This window comes from Amblyraja radiata, chromosome 13 (genome assembly GCF_010909765.2).
Source record: "Amblyraja radiata isolate CabotCenter1 chromosome 13, sAmbRad1.1.pri, whole genome shotgun sequence".
Classification (NCBI taxonomy): Eukaryota; Metazoa; Chordata; class Chondrichthyes; order Rajiformes; family Rajidae; genus Amblyraja; species Amblyraja radiata.
In genome coordinates, this window is record NC_045968.1 from 12,395,667 (window position 1) to 12,420,988 (window position 25,322).

The following is a 25,322-nucleotide window of genomic DNA, read 5'->3' on the forward strand; positions in this document are numbered from 1 at the left end:
TTGTATTTTACCTGTGACATGGATCCATTAACAGTGCACAACTATCCGATCTCAGCAACCAATGTAAAAAAAGTACTGGAAACTTACAAAGCATGTTAAGCAAAATAAGTTTACTTTGTTTCAGCCTAAAAACATGAAGTACAGTTTATGAATCCAGCATTGGGTTTAAGGTGAACTTCCTCAGAATCAGGTCATTATATATTTGTAGTATTGGTCAGAGATTAGACAAAGATTAAGAGTTAAACACTGCATAAATTACGTCATTAAAATATAAGGCACGGGCATTTTATATGTAGAATATATAACCTATAGCTTTCTTAAATGATTTAGGGCTTTAATAATGTATATTCAAGCAGCAAAAAGAGTCTAGTCATTCAAACAGACTGTGTAAAAGACAGGTTTAGGTATTGAGTGTTACTGTTGAACAGGCAGTGCTTACAGCAGAGACTGACTGCGAGGTTGATGGAGAGCTCTTTTCCCGGTTACTAGTGACGCCCTTAACTAATTCCTCTGTGTTCCTCTCGGGCTTCAGTACGATAATGTAACACTTGGGAACAAAAAGGCAAGCCAGCAAGCCAAAACCAGAAGCTAGAATGGCAAACATTTCTACAGCCACCATGTATTTACCCCGGGTGCTTAGGTAGGCTGGGATGAAAGAAATCCAAACGATAAAAAAGACAAGCAGGGCGAAGGTCATGAACTTGGCTTCATTAAAGTTGTCGGGCATTTGGCGCGCAACGAATGCAAAGAAGAAGCAGACTCCAGCCAGCAATGCATCGTAGCCTAACACGCAACACAGAAATGCGACAGAGCCCTCGTTGCATTCCATAATGATTTTGATGTTTTGGGACAGTGTGTTCTTGATAGGGTAAGGAGGGAAGATGAGGAGCCAAGCTGTACACAGGCAGGCGTGACACAGAATGGAAACCAACGTAAGCATTCTTTGCTGATGAGGGCCCAATTGTTTCCCCCCTCCCCCCTCGGCTCTATCAGCCTTGGCTATGAGCATCAGGTTAACGGCCTTGGATAACATGCAGGAAAGACAGACAGCAAAGCTGACAGCAACGAGGACCTGGCGTGTCATGCAAGACCACGCCACGGGCAGGCCCACAAATACAATGGAGCTGAGAAAGCAGATAGCAAGTGAAAACAACAGCACTAAACTCAGCCCACAGTCGTTAGCCTGCACAAGGGCCGTGTCTTTACGGGCAATGTAAACTATAGCCATGGCAAAAGAAATGCAAGCCCCAAATACAGACAATGCAATTAATGCTATGCCCAAAGGATCATTGTAACCGAGGTATTCAATCACTTTATGCACGCATTCATCCCTTTTTGCATTCGACCAGTAATCTTCAGGGCACTGAATGCATTCTCTCGAATCTGTTAATGAACATCAAAATCAAATTACATATTTTGACAAAAACATATCCATTACTTCATTCATACTTAGTCCGATGGTGCACTAGTAATTTCCTATAATGTGCATAACCCTTCCCAAGTACATCTAAAATGACCACTCCGGGAAGCAGCATCATCGAGTCTCACCAACTTCTATAGAAAGCATTTGATCGGGACGCATCACAGCGCGGTTTGGGTCCAGTTCCATCCAAGACCGCAAGAAATTGCAGCGAGTTGCGGATGCGGCCCAGACCACCACGCAAACCAACAACCCTTCCGTTGACTCCATTTACACCTCATGCTGCCTCGGCAAGGCCAGCAGCATCATCAAGGACCAGTCACTCCCTCTTCTCCCCTCTTGCATCAAGCAGGAGGTACAGAAGTGTGAAAACGCACACCTCCAGTTTCAGGGACAGTTTCTTCCCTGATGTTATCAGGCGACATAACCATCCTATCAACCACTATCAACAACTACAGAGCGGTCTAAACTATAACAAAACTATAGATTCATACAGCATGGAAACAGGCCCTTCGGTCCAACCTCCCCATACCGTTCAAAATGCCCATCTACACAACTCCCACCTGCCCGCGTTTGGCCCACATCCCTCCCTCTCAGCTGTTCCTCACCTTGTCCAAATGTCTTTAAGTATCGTGATAGTACCTGTCCATGTACTTGTCCAAATGTATTTTGAATGTTGTTATAGTATCAGCCTCCTTTACCTCTGCTGGCAGCTCTTTCCAAACACCCACCCCCCTCTGTGTAAAAGATTCTGTGCATTCACCCTATCTATTCCCCTCATGATTTCATACACCTCTATTAGATCACCCCTTGGCCTCCTGCATTCCAAGGAATAAAGTCCTTTGCATAAAGTTGAATAAAGTCCAATATGTGTAATTCCTAACTGGCACTGTATGTCATGTTGTCACTTGCGGGCAGAGCACCAATGCAAATTCCTTGTATGTGAATACTTGGCCAATAAACGTATTCATTCATTCATTCATTCATTGTGTTGTGTTGCTTTGCTCTCAGTTTTAAGGAAACAGCATCAGTAGGGTAATCAAGAAACAGAGGACATGGGTTTAAGGTGAGAGGGAAAAGGGTTTAATAGGAACCTGGGGGGGGGGGGGGGGATTATTTTCACACAGAGGAAGCTGGATATATGGAAAGAGTTGCCAGAGGAGGTAGTTGAGGCAGGTATTATAACAACATTCAAAAGACATTTGGACAAGTACATGGATAGGAAAGGTTTAGATGAATGACCCAATACGTCACCTCTCCTTTTTCTCCAGAGATGATGCCTGTCCCACTGAATTACTCCAGCACTTTGTGTCTATCTAAGGTTTAGAGGGACACGGACCAAACGTGGGCAAATGGGACTAACCCAGATGGGGCATCCTGGGACGAAGGGTCTGTTTCCATGACGCGATTCTATGACAAGAGACATGGAAAGTAATGTAACTCACCAGTTTTATTGGTGATCTCACCATCAGCGCATCGAATGCAATCAAAGCAACAAATGGGCTCTCCTTGTTTGATCCCCTTCCTGGTGCCAGGCCGACAGCTTTCACTGCACATGGACACTGGAGGCTGACAAATGGAACATTGGTTCAAATTAAACAGGACTTTCCAGCAGGCAGCTTACATAAATAAAAAGACTACCAGAGTGAAGCTGCCATTTCTAGGACCCAAAGGAAAATAAGAAATCAGCATAAGAACAAGTAGCATCTCAGATATGCAACAAAAGAGAATGATTTTGATTGTGTTAACTCTGAACCATCCGACCACAACTAGAGAGCAGTGCTGAACTACTATCTACCTCATTGGTGAGCAACGGACTATCCTTGATCGGACATTGCTGGCTCTACCTTGCACTAAACCTTATTCCCTTATCATGTATCTGTACACTGTAAGTGGCTCGATTGTAATCATGTATTGTCTTTCCGCTGACTGGTTAAAGCTTTTCACTGTACCTCAGTACACGTGACAATAAACTAAACTAAACTGAACTGATCTGAAGCTCCACTCTAACACTGATGCAGAAGACGTGTAGAAGACTACAGAAGTGTTCACCCGACGCTTCTGGTTCCAGCTTCCCGGCAAGAGGGCCTGAAAACATCGTAATGGCTACGGAGGCCACAAATAGGCCCCGACCTCGGGTGATCACAGAGGAAGAGGACTGAACTTTCTGATGCCTTTCCCCACAGTGGAGAATGTTGATTCTGTTGTGAGGGGGACGTTCATGTTGAATTCTATAATGTGTTGTGTTATTTTTCTTTTTATTAATTTTTCTATGGATGTACGGAAACTTAATTATTTTTTCTGTTGGTTTCAACGCGAGTTGATTTAAATGTGCTATATAAATAAAACTTACTTACTTACTTACTTACTTACAATTATCTGGGATTAGTGGGCATTAGTTATAAGGAGAGGTTGGACAGACTTGGATGGTTTTCTGTGGAACGCTGGAGGTTGAGGAGCGATCGGGCCCAGATCGAGGGTGGTGCAGCGGTAGAGTTGCTGCCTCACAGCGCCAGAGACCCGGGTTTGATCCATACTGCGGGTGCTGTCTATACAGAACTTATACGTCCTCCCTGTGACCGCGTGTGGGTCTTCTCCAGGGTGCTCCGGTTTCAACCCACACTCCAAAAGACATACAGGTTTGAAGGTTAATTAGCACCAGTAAAATTATAAATTGTCCCTAGTGTGCAGGATAGTGCTAGTGTACGGGATGATCGCTGGTCGGCACTGACTCGCTGGGCCTAAAAACCTGTTTCCGTGCTGTATCTCTAAAGTCTAAAGTAAAGTTTAAGTCAGATAGAAGTATATAAAATTATAGATGGGCACATGATATGCAGCGAATGGGGGGGGATATGGATCGTTATTGGCAGATGTGATTAGTTTAGGTTAGCATCATGTTCGGCACAGACATTGTGGGCCGAAGGGCCTGTCCCTGTGCTGTACTTTCTATGCTCCATGTTCAAACTATGAATTGGGAGATAGTCATCACGTTATATTTATACATCATCTGTTAAGCATTTTAAACAGCAGAATGGAATTAATAAGAATTTGCAGAATACTTCGTAAAATAGTGAATATGTAACTATTCCAATTGGGATTTTTTTTATATCCTCATTGGCTGGTTAACGAATTAACTTCCACAGATGGACTGTAGAAAGCATACTATCGAGTTGCATCACGGCTCAGTTTGGGAACAGCTCTGCCCAAAACCACAAGAAATTGCAGAGAATTGTGGTTGTCGCCCAGTCCATCCAACAGACCGGACTCCCCACCATTGACTCCATCTACTCTTCACACTGCCTCAGGAGAGCATCAAGGATCATTCTCGCCCCTCTTCTCCCCTCTCCCATTTGGCACCGCCGGATTCCAGAACAGCTTCTTCCCCTCAGTTATCAGTCAAGTTAACAGCCCACCCATGAATCAGGGGATAGTCCCAATCTTCCAACCTACCTTCATTGTGGACACTTCACTTTTTCTCTGTAATTGTTACACTGGAATGCCATAAATCTATATTCTATCCACTGATATTTTTCTCTTTACCTCTTCATCTGGAGGGTCCTGACCCAATACGTCACCTACACACATTCTCCAGAGATGCTGCCTGACCCTGCTGAATTACCCCAGCACTGTGATTCTTTTTTTTTGTAAATTAGCATCTGCAGTTCCTTGTTCCTACCAATATCAATAAGTGTACAAAATCATGAGGGGAACAGATTGGGTGAACGCACAGTGTCTCGTGCCCAGTGTAGGAGAATAGAGAACCAGAGGACGTAGGTTTATTTGAGGGGGGGAAGACTTAATAGGAACCTGCAGAGTCACCTTTTCTCACAAAGGGTGGTGGGTGCATGGAACGAGCTGCCAGAGGAGGTAGTTGAGGCAGGTACTATCGAAAACTATTTCTAAGAAACCCTTAGACAGGTACGTGGATAGGACAGGTTTATACGGATATGGACCAAACGCAGGCAGGTGGGATTAGTGTAAATGGGACATGTTGGTTAGCGCAGGTTGGGGCGATGGGCCTGTTTCCGCGCTGTGTAACTCTAGGATTCTATGACCAGTAAGTTGCATCAACCAAAGGGGCAGCATGGTGGCGCAGCGGTAGAGTTGCTGCCTTGCAGCGCCAGAGACCCGGGTTCGATCCTGACTGCAGGTGCTGTCTGTAAGGATTTGCACGTTCTCCCCGTGACCTGCACGGGTTTTCCCCGGGAGCTCCAGTTTCCTCCCGTACTTCAAAGACGTGCAGGTTTGTAGGCTAATTGGCTTGGTAAAATTGTAAATTCTCCCTAGTGTGTGTAGGATAGCGTTAGTGTGCGGGGATCGCTGGTCGGCGTGAGCTCGGTGGGCCGAAGGGCCTGTTTCCGTGCTGTATCTCTAAACTAAACTAAACACAGTGTGCAGGAAGGAACTGCAGATGCTGGTTTAGACCGAAGATGGACACAAAATGCTGGAGTAACTCAGCGCGACAGGCAGCATCTCTGGAGAGAAGGAATGGGTGCCTGTTAAACGAAACAAAGTTTGACTTAACTCTGTTCGCCAAAGTGAGTGGAATTCAAATCTCCTTGTATTGTTCTCCATAAAGCAGAGGCTTCCTTACTTACATACCGTAGCCTGGCCATCACGCCAAATGATAGAGTCATTGTAGATGGTCATCTCCTTTCCAGCTGCCGCAGTCCCATTGTAACTGCCTACGACCTTGTAGCTGATGTACCCATTGGAGGTCCTCTGCCAGTTTATAATGTCATACATTGCATCAACATCTCCATTGGCATCAAAATATATCTCCTCGCCTAAAAGGCTCTGAAAACGAACATTTTTCAGGTAATACATAAGCTGCAAAAAAAGAAGCAAATTACTATTAAACCACAATGTACGTGCTATAACGCCAGGATCAGCGCTCGGCCAAGAAAACCAAGCCCAATGCCAAAGTTGTATCTAAACTGTTTATACACAGTTACATCATGGACAATAACCAAAGATAGACACAAAATGCTGGAGTACTGTAACTCGGCGGGACAGGCAGCTTCTCTGGAGAGAAGGAATGCGTGCCATTTCGGGTTCAGAAGGGTCTCGTCCCAAACGTCACCCATTCCTTCTTTCCAGAGATGCTGCCTGTCCCGCTGAATTACTCTGGCATGTTGTGTCTATCTTCAGTTTAAACCAGCATCTGCAGTTCCTTCCAATACAAAGGACAATAACTAACTCCATATGCAATAATAAGATGTCTACATGTTAGCAAGCACATAAAAGCTGATGGTGTTGATGCCAGTATATCATTGGGGTTATCAAGTGGGCACCTCCCTTCACTGGTGTTAGACCCACGACAGCTCGGAAAGGCTCAATAGTTTGTCAATACGAGACAGGTTGTTTGCAAATATAAATCACAAATGGAAGAATATTGCTCAGTGTAAGGATTCATATCCTGATGGGAAATGGTAAGGGCAGTGCACAAATGGTTGCAGAAATATTGCAGAAACGTTGAACTTTATAAGTTCAGTGTATTAATTTAACATCGACCTGATCTCATAGAGGTGTATAAAATCATGAGGGGAATAGATAGGGTGAATGAACAGAGTCATTCACCTAGGGTAGGGGAATCAGAAACCAGATGGCAGAGATTTAAGGTGAGAGGAGAAAGATTGAATAGGAAGATTAGGGACTACCTTTTCACACAAAGTGTGGTGGGTGTGTGGAATGAGCTGCCAAAGAAGGTAGTTGAAGCAAATGCAACATTTAAAAGGCATTTAGACAGATACATGGATAAGAAAGGTTTTGAAGGATATAAGAAAGGTTTTGAGCAGCACATGTAGGCAAATGGGACTAGCTTAGATGAGGCATCTTAATAATAATAATAATAATAAATTTTATTTATGGGCGCCTTTCAAGAGTCTCAAGGACACCTTACAAAAATTTAGCAGGTAGAGGAAAAACATGTAAGGGGAATGAAATAAATAGTAGAGACATGACTAGTACACAAAGTAAAGACAGAATTCAATACAAAACACAATATGAGGCAATTAATGCACAGATGAAAAGGGAGGGGGACGTGCGGCTAAGGATAGGCAGAGGTGAAGAGATGGGTCTTGAGGCGGGACTGGAAGATGGTGAGGGACACGGAATTGCAGATCAGTTGGGGGAGGGAGTTCCAGAGCCTGGGAGCTGCCCTGGAGAAGGCTCTGTCCCCAAAACTGCGGAGGTTGGACTTGTGGATGGAGAGGAGACCGGCTGATGTGGATCTGAGGGACCGTGAGGGTTGGTAGGGGGAGAGGTGGTCAGTGAGATATGGGGGGGCCTGATGGTAGAGGGCTTTGTAGGTGAGGATCAGGATTTTGTCGTTGATCCGGTGGGAGATGGGAAGCCAGTGAAGTTCTTTGAGGACTGGAGTGATGTGATGCCAGGATTTGGTGTGGGTGATGAGTCGGGCGGCTGCATTCTGGACCAGTTGGAGTCGGTTGATGTAGGTGGAGCTGATGCCAAGGAGAAGTGAGTTGCAGTAGTCCAGTCGGGAGGAGATGAAGGCATGGATGAGTCTTTCAGCAGCGGGAGGTGTGAGAGAGGGTCTGAGTTTGGCGATGTTGCGGAGATGGAAGAAGGAGGTTTTAATGACATGGCGGATGTGAGGCTCAAGGGAGAGGGTGGAATCAAAGATCACGCCAAGGTTGCGGGCCTGGGGAGATGGGGAGACAGTGGTGCCGTCGATGGTGAGAGTGGGGTTATGGATTTTGCTGAGTGTGGCTTTGGAGCCTATGAGGAGGAATTCTGTCTTATCGCTGTTGAGTTTGAGGAAATTATGTTGCATCCAGGTTTTTATAGCTGACAAACAGGAGTTGATATGGGAGAGGGGGGGGGGTTGTGGGGGGATTTGGTGCCGAGGTAGATCTGGGTGTCATCAGCGTAACAGTGGAAGTCCAGGTTGAAGTGGCGGAGTATCTGACCAAGGGGGAGGATGTAGATGATGAAGAGGAGGGGGCCGAGTACGGAGCCTTGGGGAACGCCTTGAGTAACTGTGGCTGTAGCAGAGGTGTGGTTGTGGAGAGAGATGAAGTGGGATCTGTTGGAAAGGTAGGAAAGGAGCCAGCTGAGTGCAGAGCCTTCAATGCCGAGGTCTTTGAGTCTGGTGAGCAGGATGTTATGGTTCACTGTATCAAAGGCTGCGCTCAGGTCGAGGAGGATGAGGATGTTGAGGGAACCGGTGTCAGCAGAGGTGAGGAGGTCGTTGAGGACTTTGAGGAGAGCAGTTTCTGTGCTATGGAGGGGGCGAAAGCCAGATTGGAGGGGTTCAAGTAGGTTATAAGCAAGGAGGTGGGAATGAAGTTGAGACGCAACGATACGCTCCAGGGTTTTTGAAAGAAAGGGGAGGTTTGAGATTGGGCGGTAGTTAATGAGAGAGGAGGGATCAAGACCAGGTTTCTTTAAGATTGGTGTAACAGCAGCAGGTTTGAAAGCGGAGGGGACAATTCCTTGGGACAATGAGGAGTTGAAGAGATTAGTGAGGTAGGGGCAGAGAACGGGGAGGCAGGACTTCAGCAAGGGAGTGGGGAGAGGGTCGAGGGGGCAGGTGGTGGGTTTGGAAGAGCTGATGAGTTTGGAGATTTCAATAGGGGTGACCAGGTCAAACTGGGAGAGGAAGCAGTGTGGAGGAGGGGTAAGGAGGTCAGTGGAGATGTTGAAAGGAGGGGCCTTGGTAGGTGGTGGAGTAGATGCTGGGGAGTCGGGTACAGGGGATAAAGATTGATAGATGGTGCTGATTTTATCAGCGAAAAAGTGGAGGAATGAGTTGCAGAGCTCCGGAGTAGAGGTAGGGAGAGTGTTGGCTCGAGGCTTGAGGAGGTTGCCCACTGTGGAGAAGAGGGTTCTGTGGTTTAGGCAGGGATCGGTGAATATGGAGGAGAGGTAGGCAGATTTTGCAGCAATGAGGGCATCTTTGTAGTCAGTGAGGTGGAGTTTGTAAACTTCAAGGTGGACTGTGAGAGATGATTTATTTGTGAGTCGTTCAAGTCGGCGACCAGTCTGTTTCAGTTTACGAAGTGCAGGTGTGTACCAGGGTGAAGATGTGTTGAAAGTTACGGTTCTTGTTTTGAGGGGGGCCATGGTGTTAAGGGAGGTAGACAAGGTGGAGTTGAGATGGTTTGTGAGATCATCAGATGAGATGGGGGTTGAGTCCAGGGGGAGAGTGGTGGATAGCAGGTCAGAGAGATGGTGGGGATCAATGGATTTTAGATTACGGAAGGTGATTTCTCGGAGGAAGCGGGGGCGAGGTGTCGGAAAAGGGATGGTGAACCGTATAAGCTTATGATCAAAGAGGGGGAAGAGGCAAGGATGGAGGTCTAGTACCGGTTGATTTGTGGAGCAGACCAGGTCAAGGATGTGACCTTTGTCATGGGTGGGAAAGGTGACGTGCTGAGTGAGAGAGAAGTTGTCAAGTAAAAAGGCGAATTCAGATGCCAGCTTGCAGGTGGGGGAGTCCATATGAATATTTAAGTCACCAAGTAGCAGCAGACGTGGGGAGAGGGATTAGGCAAGTGTGAGGAGTTCAGTGAAGTCAGATAGGAAGGAGGGGTTTGGTTTAGGTGGCCGGTAAATGAGGATGACTGTCATGGAGGAAAGGGCTTTGAAGGCGAGGAATTCAAATGATGCTACTGGGGGGAGGGTGAGTTCAGTGATACGAAAATTCTGGTTGAAAATAACAGCGAGGCCACCTCCATGGCGGGAGGGGCGGGGCTTGGAAATGTAATTAAATCCAGGCGGGGATGTTTGATTGAGGGAGAAGAAGACATTGGGTTGTTGCCAGGTCTCAATGAGCAGGAGGAAGTCCAGAGTGTTGTCAAGGATTAGTTCATGGAGGGCAAGGGCTTTGTTGTTGAGCGACCTGGTGTTGAGGAGGGCAAAGTTGGCATTGTGAGAGGGTGGAGGGATGGGGGCAGGCTGGAGAGATCTGAGGTTGTCCCGGTTGACAGTGCGTGCAGTCAGCTGGGATGGGGGGTGACGCGGGTGAGGGGGGGCAGAGCGTGGTAGTGGGCAGATGGATGGAATGGAATGTCCGTGGTTGAAGCAAACAAGCCTGCGCCGAGAGCCTCTGTGGATGAAACGGGGTCGACGTAGAAGTCTAAGCTGTTTAATGACTTGGATGCAGGATGGGATGTGGTTGTTGAAGAAACCAGTCATTTGTAGAGTTGAATATTTGAGCATGATGGTGAGGGTGCAGAGAGGTGTCCAGCGGTGCAGGTGCAGGTGGAGAGAGTATCCAGCGGTGAGGGTGCAGAGAGGTTGTCCAGCAGAGCGGGTGCAGCGGGCGGAGAAGCGGCGAACAGTCAACGCCACCGTCCTCTCCGGGCAGCGTGCAGGGATTCTAGCGGTTCTGGCAGCTAGCAGCAAGCAGCTAGCAGTATAGGCCGCAGGGGGACGATCGTTCAACGGCCGAAAACGGCCAAAAAACACCACAGACCACCGCAACCGGAGCGACCCTCCAGTGGTCCCACGTCAGGTGGTAAGTCAAGACCTCGTCCAGGATGGAAATAAACCGCAGTCGGCAATTGAAGCAGATGGAGCCAATTCGCGGTAAGGGACCGTTGTTAATTTGAATTTCCCGCCGCCGCCATTTTTTCCCATATCTTAGTCAGCATGGATGAGTTGGGACGAAGGGCCTGTTTCAATGTTGTGTGTCTATGACTATCTATGACTCTACTTCTAAATTGCATCGGTGAAATGCACTGTGAAAAAGGTATCTTGTAGGAAGGAACTGCGGATGCTGGTTTAAATCGAAGATAGACACAAAATGCTGGAGTTATTCTACGGGACAGGCAGCATCTCTGGAGAGAAGGAATGGGTGACGTTTCAGTTCGAGACCCGAAGCATAATCCATTCCTTCTCTCCAGAGATGCTGCCTGTCCCGCTGAGTTACTCCAGCATTTTGTGTCTGTCTTTGTGAAAAAGATAATACCAAAAAGATATTAATTCCATTTGCCATTATTAATGTATAAATGAGGTACCATACTGACAGATTAGAACTTTAACATGATGGGGATTGCTAAATTGCCAGTTGATTGGCAATTCTCTTGTATGTTTTACTCAAATACATCAAACCTCAGCTCCTGTTATTTTAAAGTGTTTGCAAAGGTTGCATCTTGAACTCAATGTCAATGAAATATGCTCTTACCACATATCACAATGTGTGTGGTATACACAGCAATATAGAAGGATGAGAGGGTATCTTATTGAAACCTATAAGATTATTCAGGAATTGGACATGGTGGAGGCAGGAAGCATGTTCCCAATGTTGGGGGAGACCAGAACAAGGGGCCACAGTTTAAGAATAAGGAGTAGGCCATTTAGAACGGGTATTATATCTAACTCAAATTATAGAGCTAGTGTATATCTAACTCATATTAATGCGCCTGTCCCACTTAGGTGACTCTTTAGACGACTGCCAGGGACTAGTATTAATGGAATTCACCTACGACACCTGGCGACAACCTACGACAACACCTACGTCAAACTACGACAGCAAAAATTGTCACCACTGTCGGCGAAAATTTTTCAACATGTCGAAAATCTTGCGGCAGTCGCCTGTACTCGCCTAAAAAATCGCCTAAGTGGGACAGGCCCATAACCATTGAGTACATACCTGCCAAGGCTGAAAGTCTAGGATGTCTGTACACGACCCATTTACAAATGGACCTTCACCTGGCTTACAGGTATACATATTGTGAAGAGCATGAGCCACGGTGTATACAGATTTATACACACTGTACGTCAGCCTCAGCTGGGATACATCGGTGTACGTATTTTCAATATCTTTCAAATTCTCGTTTCCATCACATGGCCGCTGAGAAAGAGGGAGAATATTATGAATTCTAGCATTAGTCCTCGTTCTGTTGTACGCTGCTGTTTTGTAATCTGCCATTCTACCGACTGCCGCACCGCTCTCGGAAAACATGCAGTCAAAGGCTTCCTCCCAGAACTCGGTTTCCAGTTTGTCTCCGTTTTTTTGTGGATTTATCTCCATGAGATGTTGGTAAAGACCGCGGATATCGGCCCGAGGGATCGCAAACCCTATGGTCCCAGCCATCAGCGAGGAATATTCTGGTTTGGAAATCAAGGCGGAGGTGATCCAAGCCTCACTGGCGATCCATGTTCTGTCGGAGATGTTACGCCGCGCCACCTCTTCAATCAATGAGCTCAGGTCGATATCAGCGGAGAAGACCACAATGATTTTGGCAGTCGATTCTTGAATGGCGTCTACGATCCGGACTATCTTGTTCTTGGCGTAAACTTTGGGGATAGTCTCAGAAAAGGAGATGCACACACCGGCCTTTTCCACCTCTTCGCTAAAGCGTTTGATGCCATACTTGCCGTAGTCATCGTCTGACGCAATCATGCCAACCCATTTCCACCTGAATCGTATCACAAGCTTGGCCATTGCCATCGACTGGAAGGTATCGCTTGCTATGGTGCGGATAAAGGAGGGGAACTGAAACTTGTCGCTCAGGATTAAGCTGGAGGCTGAATAATCCACCTGCAAAGAGTCAGCAAAGCAATTACTTTGTAATGTTACAAATCAAAACAGCACCTCAATAGCGCTATCTACACGTGGAACCTTTTGTTCCACCTAGTTTATTCAGACATGCACCCGTGTACTTAGACAAGCACAGTGGCGCAGCGGTAGAGTTGCTGCCTTACAGCGCCCTAGACCAAGGTTCGATCCTGACTCCGGGTGCTGTCTGTATGGAGTTTGCACGTTCCCTACGTGGGATTTCTCCAGGTTCTCTGGTTTCAAGAGAGAGCTAGATAGGGCTCTTAAAAATAGCGGAGTCAGGGGATATGGGGAGAAGGCAGGAACAGGGTACTGATTGGGGATGATCAGCCATGATCACATTGAATGGCGGTGCTGGCTCGAAGGGCCGAATGGCCTACTCCTGCACCTATTGTCTATTGTCTATTGTCTATTGTTTCTTCCCGCACTCCAAAGACATACAGGTTTGTAGGTTAATTAGCTTCGGTAAAGATTGTAAATTGTCCCTAGTGTGTAGGATAGAGTTGGTTAAGGGGATCGCTGGTCGACGCAGACTCAGTGGGCTGAAAGGCCTGTTCCCGTGCTGTATCTCTAAACTATGTCTAAACTAAACAGGTTGCAGCCAAAGCATGGTGACTATATCGCATGCTTTTCCCAGAGAAGGATCTACTATCCGATATAACCGTGCCTACTCTTTTAAATGTCTTTTCAATCCTTAGTACCTGAGTTTGATTTGCGACTTATGTGTAGTATTATCTGCTCTGTTTGGAGTAAAACAACACTTTCCACTGCACCTCGGTACACATGGCAATAATAATAACGGCCCGAGGGATCGCAAACCTAAACCGTTATTTTGTTTATTGGTTTTGCCATTAAATCACTATGCATTGAAAATATGATTTAAGTTAATACTCTCAAGCCTCCGCTTACATGGTTTCTAATCTAGTCAGCTATACTGAAGAAGGGTCACGAGCCGAAACGTCACCTAACCACGTTCTCCAGAGATGCTGCCTGACCCGCTGAGTTACCCCAGCATTTTATGTCATTTAGACTTTTGGATTGAAGGTAGACACAAAATACTAGAGTAACTCAGCGTCATCTATTCCTTTTCTCCAGAGATGCTGCTTGACCCGCCGAGTTATTCCAGCATTTTGTTTTTTGATTAAGAGGAAATGCATTGTCTTCCAGAGAGCTGTTTTCAACATAAGCGATATTTCACTCGACTCCCTGCAGTTGGAGCACTATGAAAGTTAAATACTTCATTTTTTTACAAATTACATTCTTTAGAGATTTAACAAAAAGCTGCAAATCTGCTGAAATCTATTATTTTTGGCCTGGTTACACAGTGGGATATACACAACCTGCTATTAAACCAAACATAATTATGGATCAATGTGCATAAAATGATAACGTTACAAAAAGTTCAACTTCATACATCGGGAACCTACAGTAAGATTGTGACCTTTCAAAGATATATTGAGTAAATTAATTCACTAAATTTTACAATTTATCACGTGAAATACTTGGCAAATTGCAGATGGAGATTCTGCCACACTTAGTAAGGAGTAGTAACCCAAAACATATTTTTAATAAAAATCCCAACACACGATCAGAATATATATGAACAAGGGTCTCGACTCGAAATGTTATTTCACAAATGCAATCTGACCCGTTGAGTTAATCTGTGTTTGGCTCAAGATGCCAGCATCTGCAGTTCCTTGTGTATTCAGATTCAGATTCAGATTCAACTTTAATTGTCATTGTCAGTGTACAGTACAGAGACAAGGAAATGCAGTTAGCATCTCCCTGGAAGAGCGACATAGAATATGATTTCAATAAATAAATCTTTTTACATGTATACAGACATAGTGTTTTTCCTGTGGGAGGAGTGTCCGGGGGGGGGGGGGGGGGGGGGGGGTGATTGGCAGTCACCGAGGTACATTGTTGAGTAGAGTGACAGCCGCAGGTAAGAAGCTGTTCCTGGACCTGCTGGTCCGGCAACAGAGAGACCTGTAGCGCCTCCCGAAGGGCCTGTTTCTGCACTGTATCTCTGAAAACTAGAGGGCAGAGCTTTAAGTTGAAAGGAGCAAAGTTTAAAGTAAATGTGCAGGGCAAGTTTGCAGATCAATTGGCTTTGGTAAAATTGTAAATTGTCCCTGTTGTAGGAAGGAACTGCAGATGCTGGTTTAAACCGAAGATAGACACAAAATGCTGGAGTAAATCAGCGGGACAGGCAGCATCTCTGGCGAGAAGGAATGGGTGATGTTTCAAGTCGAGACCTTTCTTCAGAGTCTGAAGTTCAGGGTCTTAAGAAGGACCTTGACCCGAAACCTTACCCATTCCTTCTATCCAGAGATGCTGCCTGCCCCGCTGAGTTACTCCAGCATTTTGTAAATTGTCCCTAGTGTGTGTAGGATTGTGTCAGTGTGTGGGGTGATCGCTGGTCGGTGCGGACTCGGTGAGCCTGTTTCTACGCTGTATATCTAAAGTTTCAAGATTGTTTGACGATTGTATTTTACATGGAGTTACCTGTGGAAAGTAGTACAGCCCCAGGATCCGGGCAGTGGCGATGGAGAGAGCTGATCCCCCAGCCCCGATCAGTACCGCCAAGGGTGCCCCAGACCCACACCGGTAGTTGGGCACAGCTTCATCCTGCCCCGTCAGATACGTCAGCGTTCCTTCAACGGCTTTGGCAATGGTGAAGCAGGAGTCATAGATGGTGTAGCCCAGATGGATACCAGGCAGTATTGAACTATCCTGGTTGACTTCATTGATCGCATGCATCATCGTTCTCGCCCAACGGAAAGCTCTGAAATTGAATCTGTTCACCAAATCAATGAAGATCATGAGAAAAGTCCGTCTTTCACAAACGCACAATAATAACAACTAGAGAGCGGTCCTCAACAATAGACAATAGACAATAGGTGCAGGAGCAGGCCATTCGGCCCTTCGAGCCATTCAATGTGATCATGGCTGAAGATCCCCAATCAGTACCCCGTTCCTGCCTTCTCCCCATATCCCCTGACTCCGCTATTTTTAAGAGCCCTATCTAGCTCTCTTAAAAGCATCCAAAGAACCTGCCTCCACCGCCCTCTGAGGCAGAGAATTCCACAGACTCACCACTCTCTGTGAGAAAAAGTGTTTCCTCGTCTCCGTTCTAAATAGCTTACCCCTTATTCTTAAACTGTGGCCTCTGGTTCTGGACTTCCCAACATCGGGAACATGTTTCCTGCCTCTAGCGTGTCCAAACCCTTAACAATCTTATATGTTTCAATTTCCTGTAGGTTTCCTGACCTACAGTTTCTTCCCAGCTGTTATCAGGCAACTGAACCATCCTATCATCAACCAGAGAGCGGTCCTAACCTCCCATCTACCTCATTGGAGACCCTTGGACTATCTTTAATCGGACTTTACCTTACACTAAATGGTATTCCCTTTACCATGTATCTGTACACTGTGGACGGTTCGATTGTATAATTGCGATGATCGAATGATTGTGACCCAATAATCATCTTTCTGCTGACTGACTGCATGCCACAAAAAGCTTTTGTGTGACAATAAACTAAACTAAACTAGACAGAGAGGTCATTATTATTAACATTACTAGTGGGAACTAAAGGAACATAATAGGTCAAATGTAGAAACAAGGAACTGAAGATGCTGATTTAAACAAAAGAACACAAAGTGCTGGAGTAACTCAGCGGGTCAGGCGGCATCTCTGGAGAACATGGATAAGTGACGTTTTGGGTCGGGACCCTTCTTCAGACTGGTCTCGACCCAAACTGTCACCTATCCATGTTCTCCAGAGATGCTGCCCGACCCGCTGAGTTACCTCAGCACTTTGTGTTCATAAAAGGTAAAATATTGTCTCAAAGTGCTTCACAAAAATATGCTCAAACAATGGAATAGATGTGTCGACTGCTATTCAAGTGTCCTTGATTGTCATATGTTCCGTCAACAGAACAATTACATTCTTTGTTACTAATATGTTGGGGGACTGTAACTAAATAAAAAATAGTGAGCCTCTGGAAGGATTAAAAAAAGTTGAATTATAAAATTGATCTGCACAGCTTTGTTCTACCGGTTATAGTTTAATTTAGATTTACAACATGGAAACGGGTCTTCAGCCCACTGAGTTCACACTGACCATCGATCACCCTTCACTCTGGCATTCCAACATGGACAACTTATTTTAACTAGGAATGAACAGTAAATTATCAGACAAGACAATAATGTTTCATGCACATTCCATAGTGCACTGAGTGTGCTAAGCTTACTAATAGCAGAAACATAGAACATAGAACAGTACAGCACGCGAACGGGCCCTTCGGCAAACAATATATGTGCCGGAAAGGTTGCCAGGCTAAACTAATCTCATCTGCCTGTGCGTGATCCACATACCTACATTCCCTGTATATCCATGTGTCTGTCTAAAAGCATCTTAAACGCCACTATCACATCTGCATCCACTGCCAACAATCCCAACTGCGCATCTGGGCACCCATCACCCTCTGTGTAAAAAGAGTTTGCCCCGCACATCTCTTTTAAACTTTGGCCCTCTCACTTTAAAGCTATGCCCTCTAGTCATCGACATTTCCACCCTGGGAGAAAGGTTCTGACAGTCTGCCTTAGCTACGCCTCTCATAATTTGATGTACTTGTAGCCGGCCTCCCCTCAGCCTCCAGCGTGCCAAATGTCATGAAGCATCCAACATAAGTGAACAACTTCCATTTGCCAAACACTAATCAGTATGAGAAGCCGTCAGCTGCTGGAAGTTTTCTGTGGAACTGGAAACTAATGTATTTTGTTTCCTGAGAGCATTTTTTTTTAAAAGACGATGTTAGAAAAGATTACTTCGGCAAGTAATAAACGAATTGTCCAAGCATTCTGCAACCGGCAATCTCATCGCTATAATTAAGAGTTTAATTCTTACCCCTCACAGCCTGAGGCTTGCGGTGAAGTGCTGGAAGATGAGTTCATGCTCACTACTCTGTAATGAATAGGAAACATCCCTCCTACCATCACATCTCCAGGCATCTTGAAATTGTTCAAATTAAACGTCCCTTTCAATTTGCACGTCGATCGTCCAGAAACTGTTACTGAAACGATTAAACACATCACAAGACGTAAGTAACTTGGTGAATACATGTCAGGATTTTCAGGACAAGAGGGAGGAAAAAACTCGATCGCCTGGAGGTCCCCTGTTTTTATGTCACCAACCTTCAACCCATTGGTTAAAACGATGAAATGAACAGAAGAAACACCTTGAAATCATCCCAAAGGGATTTCGGATGTTATTACGAAGCAGAGCTCAGCATTTCTCCTAACGAAACGCTACCTTGTAAAATGGTTGCATTACATTTATCTGTGGATATCTTTTAGTACTTAAGCGTTGCAAGTAAAAATGATTAATTAAAATATTTTCATGTGGGTCGTGTTTCCTAGGTATTGTAGAAAGAAAAAGTAGATTTTTTCAAAACTACTTTTGACTGCAAAATGATGGGTGGAAAAAAAATAGATTCTGCCAAGCAACTGACTTCTATGGAAACAGGGAGCCGCAGGTTTATACCAAATATAGACATAAAGTGCTGGAGTAACTCAACGGGACAAAGGGGTGGGAAGATTGCAACCTTCACGTGGTCCGCCCTGTTTCGACGAATGCAATCAACCTGGCGTGCACAATCAAATAAGATCAAATAGTACAAGTTGTCTTACAACTTTAGGCTGTGCACGCCACATGCAAGAAGAAGGAGACGGGTCAAACAGCATCTCTGGAGAATAAAGATGGATGTTTTGTTGTTGGGGCCCTTCTTCCGACTTCTATCCTGGGTTGAGTGGCTGCTTGGTTCTGCTTTTGTAAATATTTATGTACCGATGGATGTGGGTGGAGATACCAAACTGTGGGGTGACAATCGCTGGTCGATAAATACACTGTCAAAAGCAACCAGCAAACCAACCAGTTTCATTTAAATATGAGGTCGAAATCTTAGCAGAAAGTTAGGACGTTTAATTTCTGACTTGCTGAAGCTTTGAAATTGGGTTGCGTTGGTGTGAAACGTATCCGGCCAAAGACAGCTGGTAATCTCTTCTGGCCCTGTGAACCATCCCAGGTTAATTAATTACTGTAACAACATAATTGAGGAGCACCTGAGCAATTGTTATTCAAACCACTCGGATGATTGCAATCCTCAGTTAACCTTGGTCTGTGCTTCTGACAAACATGATTGAAACCACCATGGACCTCTGTATTAAACTGGGGCCTCTGGTTAGGCTGCTGATCCTGATGTCTCAGATCCCAAAGGGCTGAGACACCACAAACATCCAACATCTTCCACAACTGTTAGACCAAACCCCTCGGGCTACTGGCCGTCCTGAGATCAATTCATCACGCCATCCTTGAAAGGAATTGGTTCGACTGCCAACTCAGTCCTTCAGCTTAGAACTTCTCAACTTATGATAATAAGACAATCAGACAACTTATGACAACTTCATTATTTGTAAACCAGCATCTGATCCCTGGGATGATTGGGTTAACGTTTGATGAGCATTTGACGGCACTGAGCCTGCACTCGCTAGAGTTAAGAAGGATGAGGGGAGACCTAATTGAAACTTACCGAATAGTGAAAAGCCTGGACAGAGTGGATGTGGAGAGGCTGTTTCCACTAGTGGGAGAGTCTAGGGCCAGTGGGCACACGGTCAGAACAAAAGGACGTACCTTTAGAAAGGAGATGAGGAGGAGATTCTTTAGTCAGAGGGTGGTGAATCTACGGAATTCATTGCCACAGATGGGTGTGAAGGTCGTGTCAATGGGTGTTCTTAAAGCAGTCCCACGTTGTAGGATAGTGCTAGTGTACAAGATGAGTGCAGATTGGTGCGGACTCCACACTGTATCTCTAAAGTCTAAAGATGTATGCATTTCCTCATATTAGTGAATGGCAAAGTAGACTTGAATAACCTACGTCAGCTTCTGTGACTTATGAACATGGTTTGATTTTCTTTCAGCAATGAGGAATAAAATTAGGTGGAGCAGTGGTGCAGTTGGCAGAACCAATTCCTCATGACGCCAGAGACCCTGGTTCGATCCTGACCTCAGGTGCTGTATGTGTGGAGTTTGCACGTTCTCCCTTTAGACCACATGGGTTTCCTCTGGTACCCCAACACATCCCTAAGACGTGCGGGTTTGTAGGTTAATTGACCCTCTGTAAAATTGCCCATAATGTGTAAATAAAGAAAGCGGTATAACCTTGCACAAGTGTGAAAGACTAATCGACAGTCGGCATGGACTCGCAGGGCCGAAGGGCTTGTTTGTTTGCTGCAGTATAAAGACAAAAAAAAATGACAGCTGTATATCTCATTGGATGAAAGAGTTTGAAACAAAACTGAGAACGACAATATCTCCCAACAGTTCAGTACAAAGATAGCATACAAAATTAAAAAAACAAAAAGGTTCCAGTACCTCGCTCGTAAACACAATTAATTTAATTATTTTTAACTAAATTAATTTAACAATTACAAATCTGTTCCAAATGAATGATGACTGTGGCCGAATCTCCCCAGGCAGAAAAATATAATGAACACGAACAAAACAATTAACTTTATAGAATTGTTTACTTCCAAGGAGCTGTTCAGAGAATTAACAGTTACCATGGCCATGAAGTTATAATCTCAGCCTCTGCTTCAGGTGACTCATGGCATTGTGAAGTTTCAAGGCAATTTTTCTTTGTGTTGGTAAAGGCACATTTTTCGAAGGAAACATCACTAAACCAAACCAACCACAACAGCCGTTAATTCATGAGGCCATGTGACAAGGGGGGCATAAATGTTTCTGTATCGTTACAAAATCCTGAGAGGAATAGATCGGGTTTAGTTCAAGTTCAAGTTCAAGTGAGTTTATTGTCATGTGTCCCTGTATAGGACAATGAAATTCTTGCTTTGCTTAAGCACACAGAACATAGTAGGCATTTACTACAAAACAGATAAATGTGTCCATATACCATGATATAAATATATACACACATGAATAAATAAACTGATAGTGCAAATAACAGAAAGTGGTTGGTAATAATCAGAGTTTTGTCCGAGCCAGGTTTAATAGCCTGATGGCTGACGGGAAGTAACTATTCCTGAACCTGGTTGTTGCAGTCTTCAGGCTCCTGTACCTTCTACCTGAAGGTAGCAGGGAGATGAGTGTGTGGCCAGGATGGTGTGGGTCTTTCATGATACTGCCAGCCTTTTTGAGGCAGCGACTGCGATAAATCCCCTCAATGGAAGGAAGGTCAGAGTCGATGATGGACTGGGCAGTGTTTACTACTTTTTGTAGTCTTTTCCTCTCCAGGGCGCTCAAATTGCCGAACCAAGCCACGATGCAACCGGTCAGCATGCTCTCGACTGTGCACCTGTAGAAGTTAGAGAGAGTCTTCCTTGACAATCCGACTCTCCGTAATCTTCTCAGAAAGTAGAGGCGCTGATGTGCTTTTTTGATGATTGCATTAGTGTTCTCGGACCAGGAAAGATCTTCAGAGATGTGCACGCCCAGGAATTTGAAGCTCTTGACCCTTTCAACCATCGACCCGTTGATATAAATGGGGCTGTGGGTCCCCCTCCTACTCCTTCCAAAGTCCACAATCAGTTCCTTGGTTTTGCTGGTGTTGAGGGCCAGGTTATTGCGCTGGCACCATATGGGCAGTTGCTCGATCTCTCTTCTGTACTCTGACTTATCCCTATCAGTGATACGCCCCACAATAGTGGTGTCGTCAGCGAACTTGATGATGGAGTTCGCACTGTGGTTCGCTACGCAGTCATGGGTATAGAGTGAGTACAGCAGGGGGCTGAGCACGCAGCCTTGAGGTGCTCCCGTGCTGATTGTTATTGAGACTGACACATTTCCACCAATACGAACAGACTGTGGTCTGTGGACGAGGAAGTCAAGGATCCAGTTGCAGAGGGATGCGCAGAGACCCAGTTCTGCGAGTTTGGTAACCAGTTTGGAGGGGATGATTGTGTTAAATGCCGAGCTGTAATCAATGAATAACAGCCTGACATATGAGTTTTTGTTGTCCAAGTGGTCCAGTGCGGAGTGGAGGGCCAGCGAGATCGCATCCACCGTTGATCTGTTGTGGCGGTACGCGAACTGCAGTGGGTCCAGGTTTTTGTCGATGTAGGAGTTGATTTGCTCCATGATTTAGTTTTAATTTTAGTTTAGATATATTAAACAGGCCTTCTGCCCACCGAGTCCGCACCGACCAGCGATCCCCGCACATTAACACTACCCAACACGACTAGGGACGATTTACACATTCACCAAGCCAATTAACCTACAAACCTGTATGTCTTCGGAGTGTGGCAGGAAACCAAAGATCTCGGAGAAAACCCACGGGGAGAACGTACAAACTCGGTACAAACAGCAGCCGTGGTCGGGATCGAACCTGGGTCACCGGTGCTGAAAGCACTGTAAGGCAGCAACTCTACCGCTGCGCCACAGTGCCGCCCCTACATATTCAATGGGCTAGTTAACCTCTTTAAATATTCTTTAAGTATGGAACGCACACAGAAAACTGCAAAGGTTAGCCTATATAATTGTAGACATGGGCATAACTGCCGTGGATGTACAGAGTCTCTTGCACAGCGGTGGGGAATCGAGAACCAGAGGACATCGTTTTAAGGTGAGGGGAAAAGATTTAATAGGACCTGAGGGTAAACCTATTCACACAAAGGGTGGTGGATGTATGGAACAAGCTGCCGGAGGAAGTAGTTGAGGCTGGGACTATTGCAACGTTTAAGAAAAAAATTGCCCGTTACATGGATAGGACAGGTTTAGATGGATATGGGCCAAAAACAAGCAGGTGGAACTAGTGTAGATGGGATATGTTGGCCGGTGTGGGCAAATTGGGCTTGAAGGCCTGTTTCCATACTATAAAACTATTAAAATTCATATGTTTTAATGCTACAAGCAGTAAATGGAAATATACCCCTGAAATACATGTTAACGAGTGAAAGGTACACTGGTATTACCTGGCCGTGTCCCACCACAGTCAATCAATGGGCATAGCTGCAAAGACATTTTTCGAATACTTGCTGGTGACTGTCCAATGCTCATTGCCACTTCCTGCTTCCCCAAATAATGACACATCTACACTTGGTTTTTTTCTTCACTCCCTCTTTCTCTCCACTCCCTTCAGTTACAGAGCATGTAAGCAGCCAGACTTAAGGGGCTGTCCCACTGTACGAGGTAATTCAAGAGCTCTCCAGAGTTTAAAAAAAAAATCAAACTTGTGGTAAGCACGTAGAATGTACGTAGCGGGTACGTCGGAGCTCGGGACATCTCTTAGCGGCTCGTAATGCTAACGGCAGGTACTTGGGAAACGCGGTAAGCTTGTGAAGATTTTTCAACATGTTGAAAAATGTCCACGAGAACCCCGAGTACCTACAAGCGGCTATTACCGTAATTCTCTGAGTTCGAATCAGGGGATTAGCTCGTACAGTGGGACAGGCCCTTTAGGACCAGTTTCTTCCCCCTCTGTGACCAGGCTTCTGAACGTTCCTTCTATAAACTAGGGGACTGTCCGATTCACCTCTAACCCATTGCGGACATTGGACCTTGTCTCTGGAACTGATGCACCACAATGCTGAGAACTACAGTATATTCCGGATAGAACACTCTGTATAGAATATAGACTCTTGTGTAGTATACACTCTGTACTCTACCTGTTGTACTTGAATTTCACTTGAATGTATTTATGGATACCTGGTTGATTAGATAGCATGCAAAACAAAGTTTGTTACTGTATTTCTGTGCACGTGAAACCTAAACCTGCAGCAAGACCTTGTCAATATTAAGGCAGGTGGTAAATGGCAAGTGATGTTCATACCACAATGAACATGTGCAGCAATGAGTCTCGCCACCGCCTCTTGATGTTCAGTGGCATTACCATCAACGTCCTGCCTGTTACCATTGACCTCCTCCTCACTGACCACCATCAGGGCTGTACCCTCAATCCCCCGCTCTCCTCTCTTCATACCCACGACTAGGGAGCCTGACAGCTCCTACATTATCCTGAAATTCAATGAGGATGCCACCTTTGTTGGATGAATAACTAGTAACGACGAGGGAGTTTGATGATCTGATTGGGTGGTGTGAGACAACAAGCTTGCTCCCAACATGGGCAAGACCAAGGAGCTGTACTTTACTTTACAGATACAGCATGGAAACAGGCCATTCTGCCCACCGAGTCCATGCTGACCAGTGATCACCCTGTACACAAGCAGTATCCTGCACTCTACTACAATTTAAAATTTATGGAAGCCAATTAACCTACAAACCTGAACGTCTTTGGGATGTGGGAAGAAACTCATGCGGGGTTCTCACGGGGGGAGAACGTACAAACCCTGTACAGACAGCACCCGTAGTCAGGATTGAACCCGGGTCTCTGGCGCTGCGCCACCGTGCTGCCCACGCTGATTACCAACTTTGGGAAGAGAAAGGCAAGTGACCGTGCACTTCAGATTCAGATTCAGCTTCAGATTCCTGGACGTACACATCTCCCATGTTCTATCCTGAACCCAGCACTTTGATGTAACCACGAAGGTCACTAATGCCTCTACTTCTACAAGTGCACGTCTACAAGTGTATCAGCACACAGACTGGTTGCATCTCAGTCCGATTTGGAAATCCGAACACTCAAGAACGAATGAAGCTGCAAAAAGTGGTGGACATTGCCCGGCCCATCATGGGTACTGACCTCCCCAACATTGAAGGGACCTACAGGAAGTGCTGCCTCAGGATGGCAACTGCTATCATCAAAGACCCACACCACCCTGGCCATGCTCGCAGAAGTTCCTCCAGCACTTGGTGTTTTGTTCAAGATGCTTCGCACTCCCTCGTGGCTCCAGTTTCCGGGTTATTTGGAGCACGCCTTTAGGAACCTTTTGGCAAACAGGCACAGGAGCCTGAGAACCATGACCTCTAGGCCTCCTCCATGGCCATAGTGAGGCCCACCGTAAATTGGAGGAGCAGCACCTCATATTTCGCTTGGGTAGTTTACACCCCAGCGGTATGAACATTGACTTCTCCAATTTCAGGTAGTCCCTGCTTTCTCCCTCTTTCCCCTCCCCTTCCCAGCTCTCCCACAGCCCACTGTCTCCGCCTCTTCTTTACTTCTTCCTGCCCCCCCCCCCCCCCCCACACATCAGTCTGAAGAAGGGTCTCGACCCGAAACCTATTCCTTCACTCCATAGATGCTGCCTCACCCGCTGAGTTTCTCCAGCATTTTTATCTGCCATCAAACAGGTCTATGTGAGATGGAGGGAGGAGTTGAAATGACTAGCAGCCACGAGCTCCAGGTGGCCATGTTGGACAGATCACAGGTCTTCAACAAAGTATTCCTCATGTGCATC

At 45.7% G+C, this 25,322-nt stretch overlaps 1 protein-coding gene across 1 annotated transcript; it reads right to left on the reverse strand.

Moving 5' to 3' along the window:
- Positions 1-400: 400 nt before the first annotated feature.
- On the reverse strand, positions 401-23,945 carry LOC116980126 (vomeronasal type-2 receptor 1-like). The gene is made up of 7 exons (XM_033032237.1): positions 23,798-23,945; positions 17,863-18,028; positions 15,459-15,750; positions 12,042-12,932; positions 6,023-6,250; positions 2,866-2,989; positions 401-1,383 (listed from the first exon to the last, which is right to left on the reverse strand). The coding sequence occupies exons 1-7, from the start codon at positions 23,943-23,945 to the stop codon at positions 401-403; spliced, it is 2,832 nt and encodes a 943-aa protein (XP_032888128.1).
- Between the last annotated feature and the right edge of the window lie 1,377 nt (positions 23,946-25,322).